The 13,003-nt window shown below is 38.7% G+C and overlaps 1 protein-coding gene across 1 annotated transcript in view; it reads right to left on the reverse strand.

Moving 5' to 3' along the window:
- Positions 1-1,116: 1,116 nt before the first annotated feature.
- DCUN1D4 (DCN1, defective in cullin neddylation 1, domain containing 4) overlaps positions 1,117-13,003 on the reverse strand; it is a 72,254-nt gene continuing 60,367 nt past the window's right edge. Inside the window, exons 8-9 of the mRNA XM_006894152.1 lie at positions 1,296-1,398; positions 1,117-1,172 (exon numbers count right to left, since the gene is read on the reverse strand). Of these exons, the coding sequence (XP_006894214.1) occupies positions 1,117-1,172; positions 1,296-1,398 (159 nt within the window). The remainder of the gene's footprint in view (positions 1,173-1,295; positions 1,399-13,003) is intronic.

A 13,003-nucleotide genomic window follows, 5' to 3' on the forward strand; every position in this document is an offset into this window, starting at 1 on the left:
GTCCCTTTGAGTCGGAACAGACTCAACAGCTGACCCTCTAGTGGGTTTTCAGAGGCTGTAAACTGCACAGGAGGAGACTGCCTATCTCTCTCCCGCGGAACAACTGATGGATTTAAAGCCTGTGCCTTTGGGTTGGCAGCACAACTCCTTGCCACCACAGCTCCCTAATGGTATAGTTAAAAAAAAAAAAAAAAGACATCACGAAAGTTTTACTCAAAAGTCAAGCCAAAATTAAAGAGCACTGTCTGTAGCTATAAATTGCCAGCAAACCATTAGGTTTTCATGGAGGAGGTAAAAATCCATTTACTCTGAATGGCACAGAAAGCAATAGCAGAACAAACAATGACTAGAAGACTGTAAAAGGGGACAAAAACCATTAGAGTGCTTAGAATTTAAATTCCATTTTAAAAAGTAGGGGGGAGGGAAGGCAATTTTCATTTGTACCTATATTTAAACAAAAAACCAGAGCTTGTATGGTTGATGGTGGAAACAATATGCCACATGGTACAAGACTCTATGTTCAAATTACAACTTTCATCACTTTAATGTGCTACTTGCTAAATAAACCAAATGATGTTTGGAGTATGTTGCTGAAAAGTTATAGCTCCCACCTCCTCCTTCCAAAATTTGGCCTCTTAAGCAGTGAGGTTAATTCTGACAAGGCTTGCTCCTGCTAACAGCTGTTTTGTCTTGCTTTTCAAAATGCTACATTTGAGACCAACTAAAATAAAACAAGGTTCATTTGAAAAAGGGACTAAAAATATGCCACAAAATCATTTTTACAATACATTTTTGCAGAAATAATCTCTAGGTGAAGCTTGTTCTTTTTATACACATATACAAAATTTTAACAGCAATATACACATAGTCACAGTGAGGACGTTGGCAAATTCACCAATCTGTAGTGTAAATAGAAACTGCAAAGCAGCCTTCCAAGAGGACAATGCCACACAGCAAGCAGAAGAGCTGGCCCATTCAACAGCAAACACCACAAGGTCCCTAAAGAGGGGGAGAGTGCAAGAAAAGCAGCATGCGCTTTGATACAAACAGCAATTTATGGCTAATGGTTGACATAGCTGTGGTAACAGTGACTCTCTCGCTGCTGTGCATAAAGTCCTATGACATCTGTTTGTCTTTATACCATTCCACGAACTCGTCCAACAAAACGGGCCCTGCAGGGAGAGAGGGAAACCAGGTGGCAGTGAGGTTTTTTTGTGGTGTTTTTTTTTTCCTCTGAGGAGGATGTGCAAACCCAGAGATAGGGAGGAGTGAGTGTTCCCAGCACAAGTACTTACACGCTCCATCTTCATCGTAGTTGCTAAGGTCAAGATTAATTGTCCTGCTGAACTCTAGCACGTTGCACCACTGGTCTTTGTTAATAACTTTGTATTTTGATTGCTGGTGGAGGGAAAAACAATGTGAATTATTGACACTTAAAATCAATGTACGGAAGAGTTTCGCTTGCTGCCTGAATCAACTTAAGTTCAGGGAAGGTTAGCCCTTCCCATTTGTGTTATTAAGAATCAAGCTAGGCTCATGGTTAGGAAGTGCTGGAGCAGAATTTAATTAACAGTGTTTTATTACCAACATTTTAGGGGGGTTCAAAATACAATAGAACAAGCATATAAAAAGAGAAAAACCAAAATGATCATTTTCTTTCACGAAATGTTAAGTTTTTAGGTTTCAGAAGTCCTTATATATAAGATGGGGATAATGCCTACATCATAGAAAGGAAGGACTAAGGTGCCATTTATGTGATCCATGGGCTTCAACAGTGCTTGGCACAACGTCAATGCTAAGTAGAGCATGGCTCCCATTAATAATCCTTCTTGTGATGAGTGTGCTCACTGTCAAGATGTCAGCCTCAGAGATACACAGGCATGAGTCATTCCACAAGAACTTTAGAAAGGGGTACAAGTGCTCTCAGAATCGGCTGTTCTTGCCATTGAAGAAAACTCATGTTTAAATTATTCAAAACTGGAGTCTGATCATAAAAGAAATTACAATTGTTACAAGGTAGCTTTCCAATTCTCTTAAGAGAAGAAATATGTAATATGTATATATTAAAATTTGGTATCCTTGTATAAAGATTTAAAAATAATATTCAAAATCCATAGTTTTCCATCTCTATCATTAAAATCAGGAACATACTAAACAATACAAGTACATAAAAAGCAGAGGGTGGAGCTAATGGTTTTCAGGATGCAAACATAAGAAAAGCTGAAATCAAGAAGCTAAAGAATTACTTTCCTTTTAAAAGAAAAATGCAAAGTAAATAAGTTATCAGTAGGAGAGACAGCAAGAAAGAGAATCAAGTACAGACTACAAATTTCTTTTTCTGAACCACCAGAGTAAAAACCAGTCAGTGAAATAGCTGATGATGCCCCTGGAGCTGTGCTAAGGCAAATTTACTCAAGGCGAGGCTGCTTAGCTGAAGACCGTCGTTTCACACTCAAACCTTGCTTAACTCTCTGAGAACAAGAACTTTTTCGAAAAGACTTGCTTTCTTTTCAAATAGGTCTAATTTATCTCATGGAGTTGTCAGAGATATTAGTACAATTCCTTTTTAGATACAGATCATGAACAAAGAAGACTTCTTTTATTAACACAGGTTTTTAGATTATTTCTGAGAAGTCCAGTTAGTAATGTTAAAACAAGTTTTGAAAGAATTGTGTTTGTTTAGAGTTTCTGTAGATCATTATTCAAAGTAAATGGTAAGAAAGATTCTCTCAAGAATGAATTTAGAATCAAGGTAGAATCCAGGTTCTTTCAAAGACCCAATACCCTCAACCTCGCAGGCAAAAGACATTTTACAAAAAGGTTTGGGATAGGAGGGCAATGAGGATGCCATATAGGACAACCCAAGTAAACCAAAACATATGAAATACTTCCAGTATTGCATTTCATCAAAACCAGTGCTAATTACCAGTGGCTCAAAATTTATGACTGCCAATATTTAAAGCAGCCAAAGGCCAACAGAGAACTGGACTGTTTTTAATACAGAACTGAAGAAAACTTCGGCTGAAGGATACACAGCCGTTTTGCCTAACAAAATCCTAAGGTGTCTAAGTGACTTGGAGATAAGAGTTAGGAAGAGTGAAGGTGAGGAAGACCCCCAACCAGGTGGACCAACATAGTGACTGCAGCTATGGGCTCGAGTGTGTCACAGACTGTAAGGATGGCACAGGGTAGGGTAGGGTTCAGGTGTGTTGTTCACAGGATTGCTATGGGATGTACTCAGCTTGACAGCATTTAACAACACCGCCACGACAATACTGTCAGTAAAGAAGGCAGATGATTAGTTTTGATGTTTGTAACTTTTGCTAAATGGAACTTCAGTTAAAGCTCCAAAAGAAACCTACTGTTATAAAGAGCTTTTTTTAACAAAAGTAAAGCTCATGAAACGGGAGGAGAAAGAACAAGAAAGGAAGGACAGAGCTGTTGTTTCCAATGCATTTTTAACATGGAATGATGCAACACAACATTAAACACAGACACGCAGAGAACAGGTAGGTGCTATAGGCATTGTCACCATCAATTCCTACATGGGGAAAGGCACAGCAAACAAAAACTAAATCTTATAGTTAAATAAATATTTCAGAAGTGCGAAGAAAAGAAAACATACATTTCATAAAATAACAATTTGGTACCTCTAAAAATTGGTGAAAAACTGGAAAAAGGGGCCAGATTTTTCCTAATAACAGTCCCAACATGCACTTGGCAGTGTTTATGTCTAGGCTGCGCTGGTCCTTTTCCTGTTTAATAAACAAAAACAAGGATGAGCCAGATTCCCCCAAATGATAAATTTTAGTAATCTAAATTTTATACTTAACTGTAGCAGCGAATGATTAAACAGCTCATTTATCATATACCATAAAACCCTGATGAGTCTAGGGCGGAGAAGGGGAGCTGGACAAAGGATGGTCCCAGCATTTTGGATTCTATGTAAATTCACTGTGAAAAAGATTCATGTCAATTAAACAATCAACTAAATGCAAAAAAATCAATCAATTATGCAGCACCCACAATGATGTCACGGTATAAACCTTGCTCATTTGACATTTCTGATAATAATCAAAATAATAATTACTGACACCAAAGCCCCAAATGGTCAACTCAATAGAGTTGGAAGGCTTCAGGTTCCATGCTCAAGAGCCAAGTTTCCTTAGAGCCCCCTTGCAACAATTTCATTTCATGAGTAAATATTTTTCTAATACCAAAACATGTTGGAATTAACTCTGACTTAAAAGAATATGCTGGCGCTCTGGAGGTGCTCTCCCAGGAGACAAGGTGCTCGTCCACCCGCTCTGTGGGCCAGCAGGTCTCTAGCTCGGCTGTCCTCCTTACCTTGGTCTGTTGGACAGGAATCTCCTAGCAGAGCAGTCCTGACTAGCGGCCAAGAGAAAGACAACATTCCACAAGGAAATCAGAAAGAGTACATTAAAAACCCAAATACGGGAAGATTCTGTTCACTCCTACTACCTTTACCATCTAGAATATGAATCGCTCATTCCTATCCTTCGTAAAGGAAGCTCTGGTGGCCCAGTGGCAAGAGGCTGTGCTAAAATCCTCAAACGTGGTTCAAATCCACCAGGTGCTCAGTGGGATAAAGATGGGCAATCTCCTCCCACACGAGTATCTGCTCTGAAAACCTACAGAGGAGTCAGCTATGGATCAGTTCTGGTTCAATAGTAAACAACAACAACAAAACAACTCTTATTACAGGTTTTCATTCTTGAACTTAATTGGGCAACTTCTCTGGGAAGGAATAGGGCTCCGGGAACTTTAAGTGGCAATTTTACATCTCCAAAGCTGGTCTACATGTGGCATCTTAACTGCAGTGGAGATTTGCAAAAGTACTTTCCTATAAAGAGAAAAGTATCTGACTATCCAGTGGTGGGCAGAATATCAATGCTCAGAAAGTTGTATATACGGTTAGCCATGTCTAAGCCACACCTAACTCCAGGAAAATAAAGTCCTATGTCCAGCGTCTAAAAGTAAAGTGCTCTTAGTACACAGGAGTTTCCAGCCATGACACAGAATCTGAAAGTGCAAGACTTATAAGATAGAGCAATGGTAAGCAGTGTCTCACGAACAGCAGCAAACAGGATAAAGCACGGAGGCTCGCTGCCCCAGAAGACGCACATCAGGTTTGTCTTCGGGTCCCGGTCATAAAACATAACTGTTCAGAACAAACCAGGCTGGATGTTCCAAGTCACCCTCTCTGTCACAGGGCAGGCACCATAAGTCTGACTGTGGCTGGAAATCCCAGTTCCATGGCTCTATACACACAGGTGGGGTCACCTTGTCCCTGGCCGCGTGTAACACGCTGCCCAGGGTGTGGCACTCACTGCCAGTGGAGAAGTGAAAAACTCAAGAGGTATTCCAGACACTGCCCACCTTTCACCAACTAAAATCTCAGTGACTTCTTAATTCAAGGGCTTACAATGTGCAAGCAAATGGAAAACCTCTTATTCTGTACACTACATGAGGCAGATAGCAGCAGCACACCACAGGATGAAGCAATCTGAAAGTAAAAGGAGTAAAAAGTCAAGAAACACATGTGGTCCTGCTGCCCTGGGTAAAACTCTTGTTGGCCACAGCCCTGTAGCACTAGGCGATGGCTCTGTGCGTCTGGATAAATTTTCCCCTTATGGAGTGTGTAATCATTCACCAAGTCAAAATACTTAATCTTGCCTGGATATATACACTGAGCCTTCCTTCTACATCGCCAATGCCCATGTCCCCATCACAATGGATGTAACACTAAGGTGATGAAATAAAGGAATAATAAGATACAAAGAATGGACCTAGACAGACTCTTCAACAGAATCACAACTAATTAGGGAAAGGGGTCCCAAATTAAAAGCCAAACAAATAAGACAGCCACTAATATTATGGCCTTAAAAAAAATTACCATAAATTCAAGGAATACAACAGCAAAGGCCTTCAGAAGCTGTTTGCAAGAGAGTAAACAGCACATTATCAAAGCTAACTGCTCCTGTAAGTGTCAAGGAGCAGGGGCAGACCAACAGATTCATCTGTCCTAAAGTGAGAAACTAAGCAGAAAGCAGGCAGCCATGGGATCAACCAGCATTCTCGGAAGGATCATTAAAGCCCAAGGAGAAAGAAAGAGAAATCTTTCTCCCTGCCATCAGCCCCAAGGTTTTACATTTATTCCTTTAAAATAAGCAGAAAGTACATTTTCCCTTCAAGTAAGAGGAACAGGTTCTACACAACAAAGATGTACCTACCCTCCATAATATACATCTAGAATTTACCAATTTGTCCTCCTCAAATAGAAATTAAAAACTGCAGTTACAGAACAAATTAAAAACTGCAGTTACAGAACAAGATGAGGCTTCTAATAATAAAGCTCTAAAATCAAAAGATAAAACTCCAAATATTTTAAGTTATGCTTTACATAAAACATAAATGCATTCCATAAAATAAAGACTAATAACAAGTAAAATACAATTAAAAAGACCAATGGCCTTTTATAAAGTTTTATTTGGAGTCTTTAATTTTTAAGTTTCTGTAAGATTGTTCTTGTATTAGTACTTAGTGAAAACAAAACAATTTGGTCGTTAACTAACCTGTAAACATGGTATGTAAAAAGTGTTCTTCAAACACCTAGGTGTCAGATACACTGTACCTGAGATTGCCAACTGCTGAAGCTGATCTATCTCAAATTCCATAAAGCTTTACTAGGACAATAAGCAGATGTAAAGAGGAATTTTGAGTTATTATAAGGATAAAAAAATATTTTCAACAGGGAAAAAAAAAAACCTCTGAAGATTTTCAAAAGACTCTCAGGGACTCAAGAAATAATATATACAAGCAACCAGAAACCACAAACATGAATGTTAACAAATGTCAAATTCTATGACAGACATCACGCTGACAGCACAGGGATTATACAAAACAGACAGGAAGAAATTGCAGTTCATTTTCTTTAGCTGAGCTCTTCAAAGCAAAGAGCAGGAATGAGAGCTACAAGGAACTCAAATCAGAAACTCATGGTTCAGTTTGTTGTTGTTGTTGTTATGTGTCATCGAGTTGTTTGCGACTCATAGCGACCCTATGTACAACAGCCCTAAACCCTGCTCTATCCTGTGCCAATCGCATTGCCTCTGACACACCCATCCCGATTACCCCAGTCACTGAATCAATCTACCTCATAGAGGGCCGTCCCCTCCTGCACTGTCCCTCTACCAAGCATGATGGTCCTCCTCCAAGGACCTGTCTCTCCTTACAACATGTCCAAAGTATGTCAGACGAAGCCACAGAATCTTTGCTTCCAAGGAGTAGGCTGGTTTAACCCTCTCTAGGATGAATCTGTTTGTTTTCTTGGCAGTCCATGGTATTCAATACTCTTCTCCAGCACCACAGCTCAAAGGCGTCAATTCTCCTACCCTCCCTACAGCAAACCAGTGCTTCAAAACAGGAGACATTGAGAAAAAATGTAGTACAGAAAAGCAAAAAGAAAAGTTAAAACCCAAGCGTGTCATCCCATAGAGAAGAGCAAATCTGAGAGAACTGGGTTTTTTAGAATTTAGCCAGCATTAGTTTAGTGATAACAGTGTTTAGAGAGCCTTCAATTTACGCTTGAGGTTTGGTGGCTTAGTGGTAAGAAGGAGACTTGTCAACACCACTAGCTGCTCTGTGGAAGAAAGGACAATTTGCTCCTGTGTAATTCACTGCCTCTGAAAACCCTTTGAGGGTCAGCTAGGAATCAGTTCTCAGTAACACATAACAAGACGTAAAGTCAGCTAATAGTGATTTAACCATATTAATTTATGATTAACTTTTACTGACAATAAGCACTCTGAGTTAGAAACGGTTTTAAACGCTTTATACATAAAGCTCATGTAATGCAACAATCTCACCATGATAGGCTCTCTTCATTGTGCATCAGAACACCCCCCTGACAAATACAGAGAGATTTTCAAATGTTCAGAGACACAAAATCTAAATGTTTGCTCAAGAGACTTTCACCCAAACAGTAATTTAAAAGAGACACAAATTAATGTAAAAATTACACGCTGAGCAAGTCAGTGTGGCTCTTCAACAGCCAAAGAGGAATATTAAAGATAAAACAGAAGAAATTTTCAGGGTTACAGAAAAGAGATCAGAACACTATGTATTTTTCTTTCTTTTGCCTCATACCCACTCTCCTTTTCCCCTTGAAGTTACAAACGTAAGTATGAAAGATACAAGTATGAATTGTGTGTGTGTGGGGGGGGGGAAGGTAGTAAAGAAAAAAAAGTAAATGTATTGGTAAAGAGAGGTCCCTAGCTGCAGATTTTTCCAGTGCAATGTGTTTCCTTGTTTCCTTATTGCTGGTACTAAAGGTATTAATTTTGGATCCAAGTAAGATGAAGTTGCTGACCGTTTCAATCTCTTCTACATCCATCATGATATTGCCAACTGGTCTAGTGGTAAGAATCTTTGTTTTCTTAACAATGAGATGCAATCCATAATGAAGGCTGTATTCCTTGATTTTCTGCATATATGCAGTTATGGATCTCTCCAAATTATTGAGGAATAATGATGTCAGTTTGAGGGCTATGGTGTGTCTGATTCAGGCCATGGTCTTTCTGATATTTGCTATGCATCTGAGAGTTGGAAAATAAATAAGGATGTCAGAAGAAGAATTGATGCCTTTGAGCTATAGTGTTGGAGAAGAGCACTAAACATCCCATGGACAGACACTAGAACAAACAAATATGTCTTGGAGAGGGTGCAGCTAGAGTGAGTGCTCTCTGGAAGCAAGAACGATGAGGTTTTCAAGCCATGTCTTTATAAACATGTTGCCAGACGGGGCTATTTCTTGGAGAGGGACATGATGCTAGGAACACTGGAGGGTTGGTGAAGGAGAGGAAGACCCTTGACCAGTTGTATTGAAATGGCAACTGCCACAACGGGCTCTTATGTGTCAAGAAGTGTGAGAATGGCACAGGATAGAACAAGGTTTAGCTCTTTTGTTCAATAGGTCCCTATGAGTCAAAAGCAAATTGACAGCACCTAACAAAAACACTGATAAAGAAGTGAGTGAGAAACTAATTCAAGCAAGACATGAATCCAAATGTCAACAGATTTCAGAAGAAATTTCCAACCAGGTTAGTGAGCTCAAGGTCAAAATAATTTCCTTAGCAAAGTCTATGCACTAACAACCACTAGCAGCTCTAAAGGAAACAGGTAATTTCCTGTGCAACCTATAGCCTTAGAAGCCCAATGGAGAGCTGTTATGGCCAGAACTGACTCAACAGCAGTGCAGTTTCGGTTTTCTCATCCCCTAAAGGAGTCTGGATGGTGCAGAGTGTGAGCCCTTGGCTGTGAACTGAAAGGTCACCAGTTCCTATAACACTTGAGAGAAGGGATCAGATAAATTCAATGGTGACATCAGCTCACTGGAAACAGTACAGGGAAAAGGACACTAGAAAGAGCCCAGACGTCTTAGAGGAGACAGAGTTTACAGTTTGGGGAGGATATCATTTGTGAAGCAAAATACCATCCAGAAGGAAGTGACACAGAGAAAGCGCTAGAGATTTGGCAAGGGGTCTCAAGTCTTTGGTTAAGAAGTATCTTCTGCACCTGCTGTGAAAGGCAAACTATCTGAGTTAGGAGAGAAGCTCTGGAAGCAGAAACTCACCAAGCACATTCAAGCCTAAGAATAGTTTATATTCTTAACAGTCAGAGTGGAGAGAGATCCCTTAATACACAGAGCACTGGGTAAAAACTCTGTTTCAAGGGATCAAATGGATTCCAGTTAACTTGCTGTAGCCAAGGGGGGAAAAAACCCCAACACTATTTAAATGCATGAAACAACTCAATCAACAAAGTCAAACACACAGCATCCAACATCTAATTTAAAAAAACTAGTAGACATACAAAGAAACTAGAATATATTAAAAACTAGAAGATAAAACTATTAAAATATCATACATAAATTATGTCCTAGATGTTCAAAACGTACAAGAAAAAAAATCGTTTTAAGAGAAATAGAAAAATTGAGACTCAAATTGACCAGCTAGAGATAAGAAATACAGTATCTGAAAGGAAAGTAAGCTGACTGGAATGAACTTTTTTATATATATATTGCAAAAGAAAAGAGTAGTGAATTTGAAGACATAGTAACTGAAGCCACGTAAAATGAAACAGAAATGGGGAAAATGAACAGCTTTAGTGACTTATGGTATGATACTTAGATGGCTCACAGAACTGTGCTTCAAGAAGAGAGAGAACAGAAATAGATACTTAATGACATAATAGCTGAAACAATCCCAAAATATAAATTACAAACCTACAAATCCCAAAAGCTCACTAAAACCTTAAGCAGAAATTAAGCAAGGGAAATTATGTTAATTACATAAAATCAACTTGCTTGAAAACAGAAGAAAGTGGTCAGGAACAAAACTAAAAACGACATTAAAAATGCATGACATCAGACTTATCTTCCAAAAATACACAAGACAAGAGAAAGACATCATTTAAAGTATCAAATGAATACACCATCAACTGGAAATTATTATACAGAAAATATCTTTCTAAATTAAAAGCAAAATGAAGCGTAAGAGGATTTATCTTTAGTAGATTTACATGATGAGAAATGTTAAAATGTTTTAGGTAGAAGGAAAATGATACTACATGGAAAACTGGTTTGGAACAAATGAATAAAGAACACAAAAAATGATAAATAGTTGGGTAAATATAAAAGACTATTTTTTTTACAATTTAATATTCTGAAAAGACATTTTTAAAATTCTATGTAAATAAATAGTAATTCTTGTTGAGACCTGTAACATATGTAGAAGTCACATATGTAACAACAGTCTAAAAAAATAAATATAAAAATAGACTGATTATTATGGTCTTTGCAGCATACACGAAGTGTCATAGTATTACCTAAATACAGATTGTGAAAATGTAAAGACATATACTATAAAGTCATGAGCAACCACCAGAAAAAGAAAACAAGATATCACTAATAAGGTTATAGTGGAAATAATATGGAATCATAAAAAAAAAAAAAAACCCAAACCAAACAACAGTCTCAATCGAAAAGAAGGTAAGAGATAAACAAATTACAGAAGAATTCATGGTGTGAGGAGGTTGGAGGGAAAGAGCAATAAGACAAAATGACATAAGCCTAACCAAATAAGAAATACATTAAATGCTAACAACTTAAGCATCTCAAGAGAAATAACATGAAAGTCACATATGTTGTGCACACAAAAAATTAATCCAACAAGTTTAAATATAAAGATACAACACAAGTAGTTTAAAAGTAAATGGATGGGTTGCACCATTTTAAAATCCCACCAACAATGTATAAGAGTTCCTTTCTCACCACATCCTCTCCAACATCTATTACTTGCTGCCCTGTTAAACTTTGCCACTCTTACTGGCTTGAGATGGTACCTCATTGTGGTTTTGATCTGCATTTCTCTCATTGCCAGTGATTTGGAAAATTTCTCATGTGTCTGTCTGCCATTCGAGTATCTTCCTCTGTGAAAATTCTTTCCATGTTTTTTGCTCATTTTGTAATTGGCTTATCAGTCTTTTTCTTGTGGAGGCCTAGGAGTATTCTGTGAACTTTAGTTTTAAGACTCTTGTCTGAGATGGTATTACCAAATGTTTGTCCCCAGTCTGTACGTTTTCTTTTCACCCTGTTGGAAAAAGCTTTTGAAGTGCAGTTTGGGGCTTCCTCAAAAAGCTGAACATGGAAACTCCATATGACCCAGCTATTCCACTACTTGGAATATACCCTGAGAATATGAGAACTGAGGCACCACCTGAGACTTGTACACCATTGTCACCATCGCAAGAACATGGAAACAGCCCAAATGTCCAACTACAAACGAGTGAATTGAGAAATATGGTCCATTCACACAATGGAATACTATGCAACACGTAGGAGCAATGACTTTGTAAATTATTACCTATCTTGGGAAGGACTGGAGAACATTATGCTGAGTGAACTAACTCTGTCCCACAAGGATAAATATTATATAAAACTGTTATTGTAGAATGAGTATAAGGGTCCAGTAGGGGTGGGAGAGGCTGGAAGCAGCGGGATGTGGATGTTCAGGGGAAGAGATTAATCATTGGATTGTACAATTTGATGGGTGGAGGGGTGCAGGAAATGGAAAGAATCTGTTCGAATTTGTATTAGAATTTAGTAAATAAACTAGTTTAAAAAAAACAAAACCAGGAAACGGATGGAGGAAAAAGATTATGCAGACAGATTTTAATTAAAAGCAAGCCTGAGTAGTTCACTTAGTATTAAGCAAAACATACTTCAGAGCAAGGAGGATTACCTGGAAAAGACAGTTCATAAAGCTAACAGGTTCAATTGATCAAGGGGACAGTACAGGATCAAATGTGTACAAACGTAATAGCAGTGCTTTAAAATACATAATACAAAACCCAAAAGCAATTACAGAAGGAAAACCTACAGCCAGAGTGTGCAACACTCACACCTCTCTCAGTAACTGACAGGACCCCAATCACTGCTATCAAGTCGGAATTGGCGCATGGCTCACCATCTCGGAGCCTTTGGAGGTTGCCCATCTTTCTCCTGTAGAGCTGCAGGTGGGATTCAAATCACTAGAGGCACTGTCTTTGGGTTAGGAGGACAACTCCCTACAGACTGCTGGTAGGTACTGTTGAGTCAGAAGTGACCAATAGTTCATCTTCCAGTGGGTTTTCAGAGGCAGGAAATGGCACAGGAAGGAACTGCCCCATCTTTCTCCTGTGGAGTGGCTCGTGGATTTGAACTGCATGCCCTTGTGTTGACAGTGAAACTCCTTACCAATGAGGCATCAGAGCGCCCTACCCTACAGCAAGTAGATGAAATCAATTAAGGGTATAGAAGATCTGGCCAACACTATCAACCAACTGGCCTAACTGGTATTTCTGGAACCCTTCATTCAAACAAGAGCAGAATAATCATTCTTCTAAAATGTACATAAAAGAATCACACAGACTATACTCTAGA

This window comes from Elephantulus edwardii, unplaced genomic scaffold (assembly GCF_000299155.1).
Source record: "Elephantulus edwardii isolate Elephantulus edwardi_28Jun2011 unplaced genomic scaffold, EleEdw1.0 scaffold00137, whole genome shotgun sequence".
NCBI lineage: Eukaryota > Metazoa > Chordata > Mammalia > Macroscelidea > Macroscelididae > Elephantulus > Elephantulus edwardii.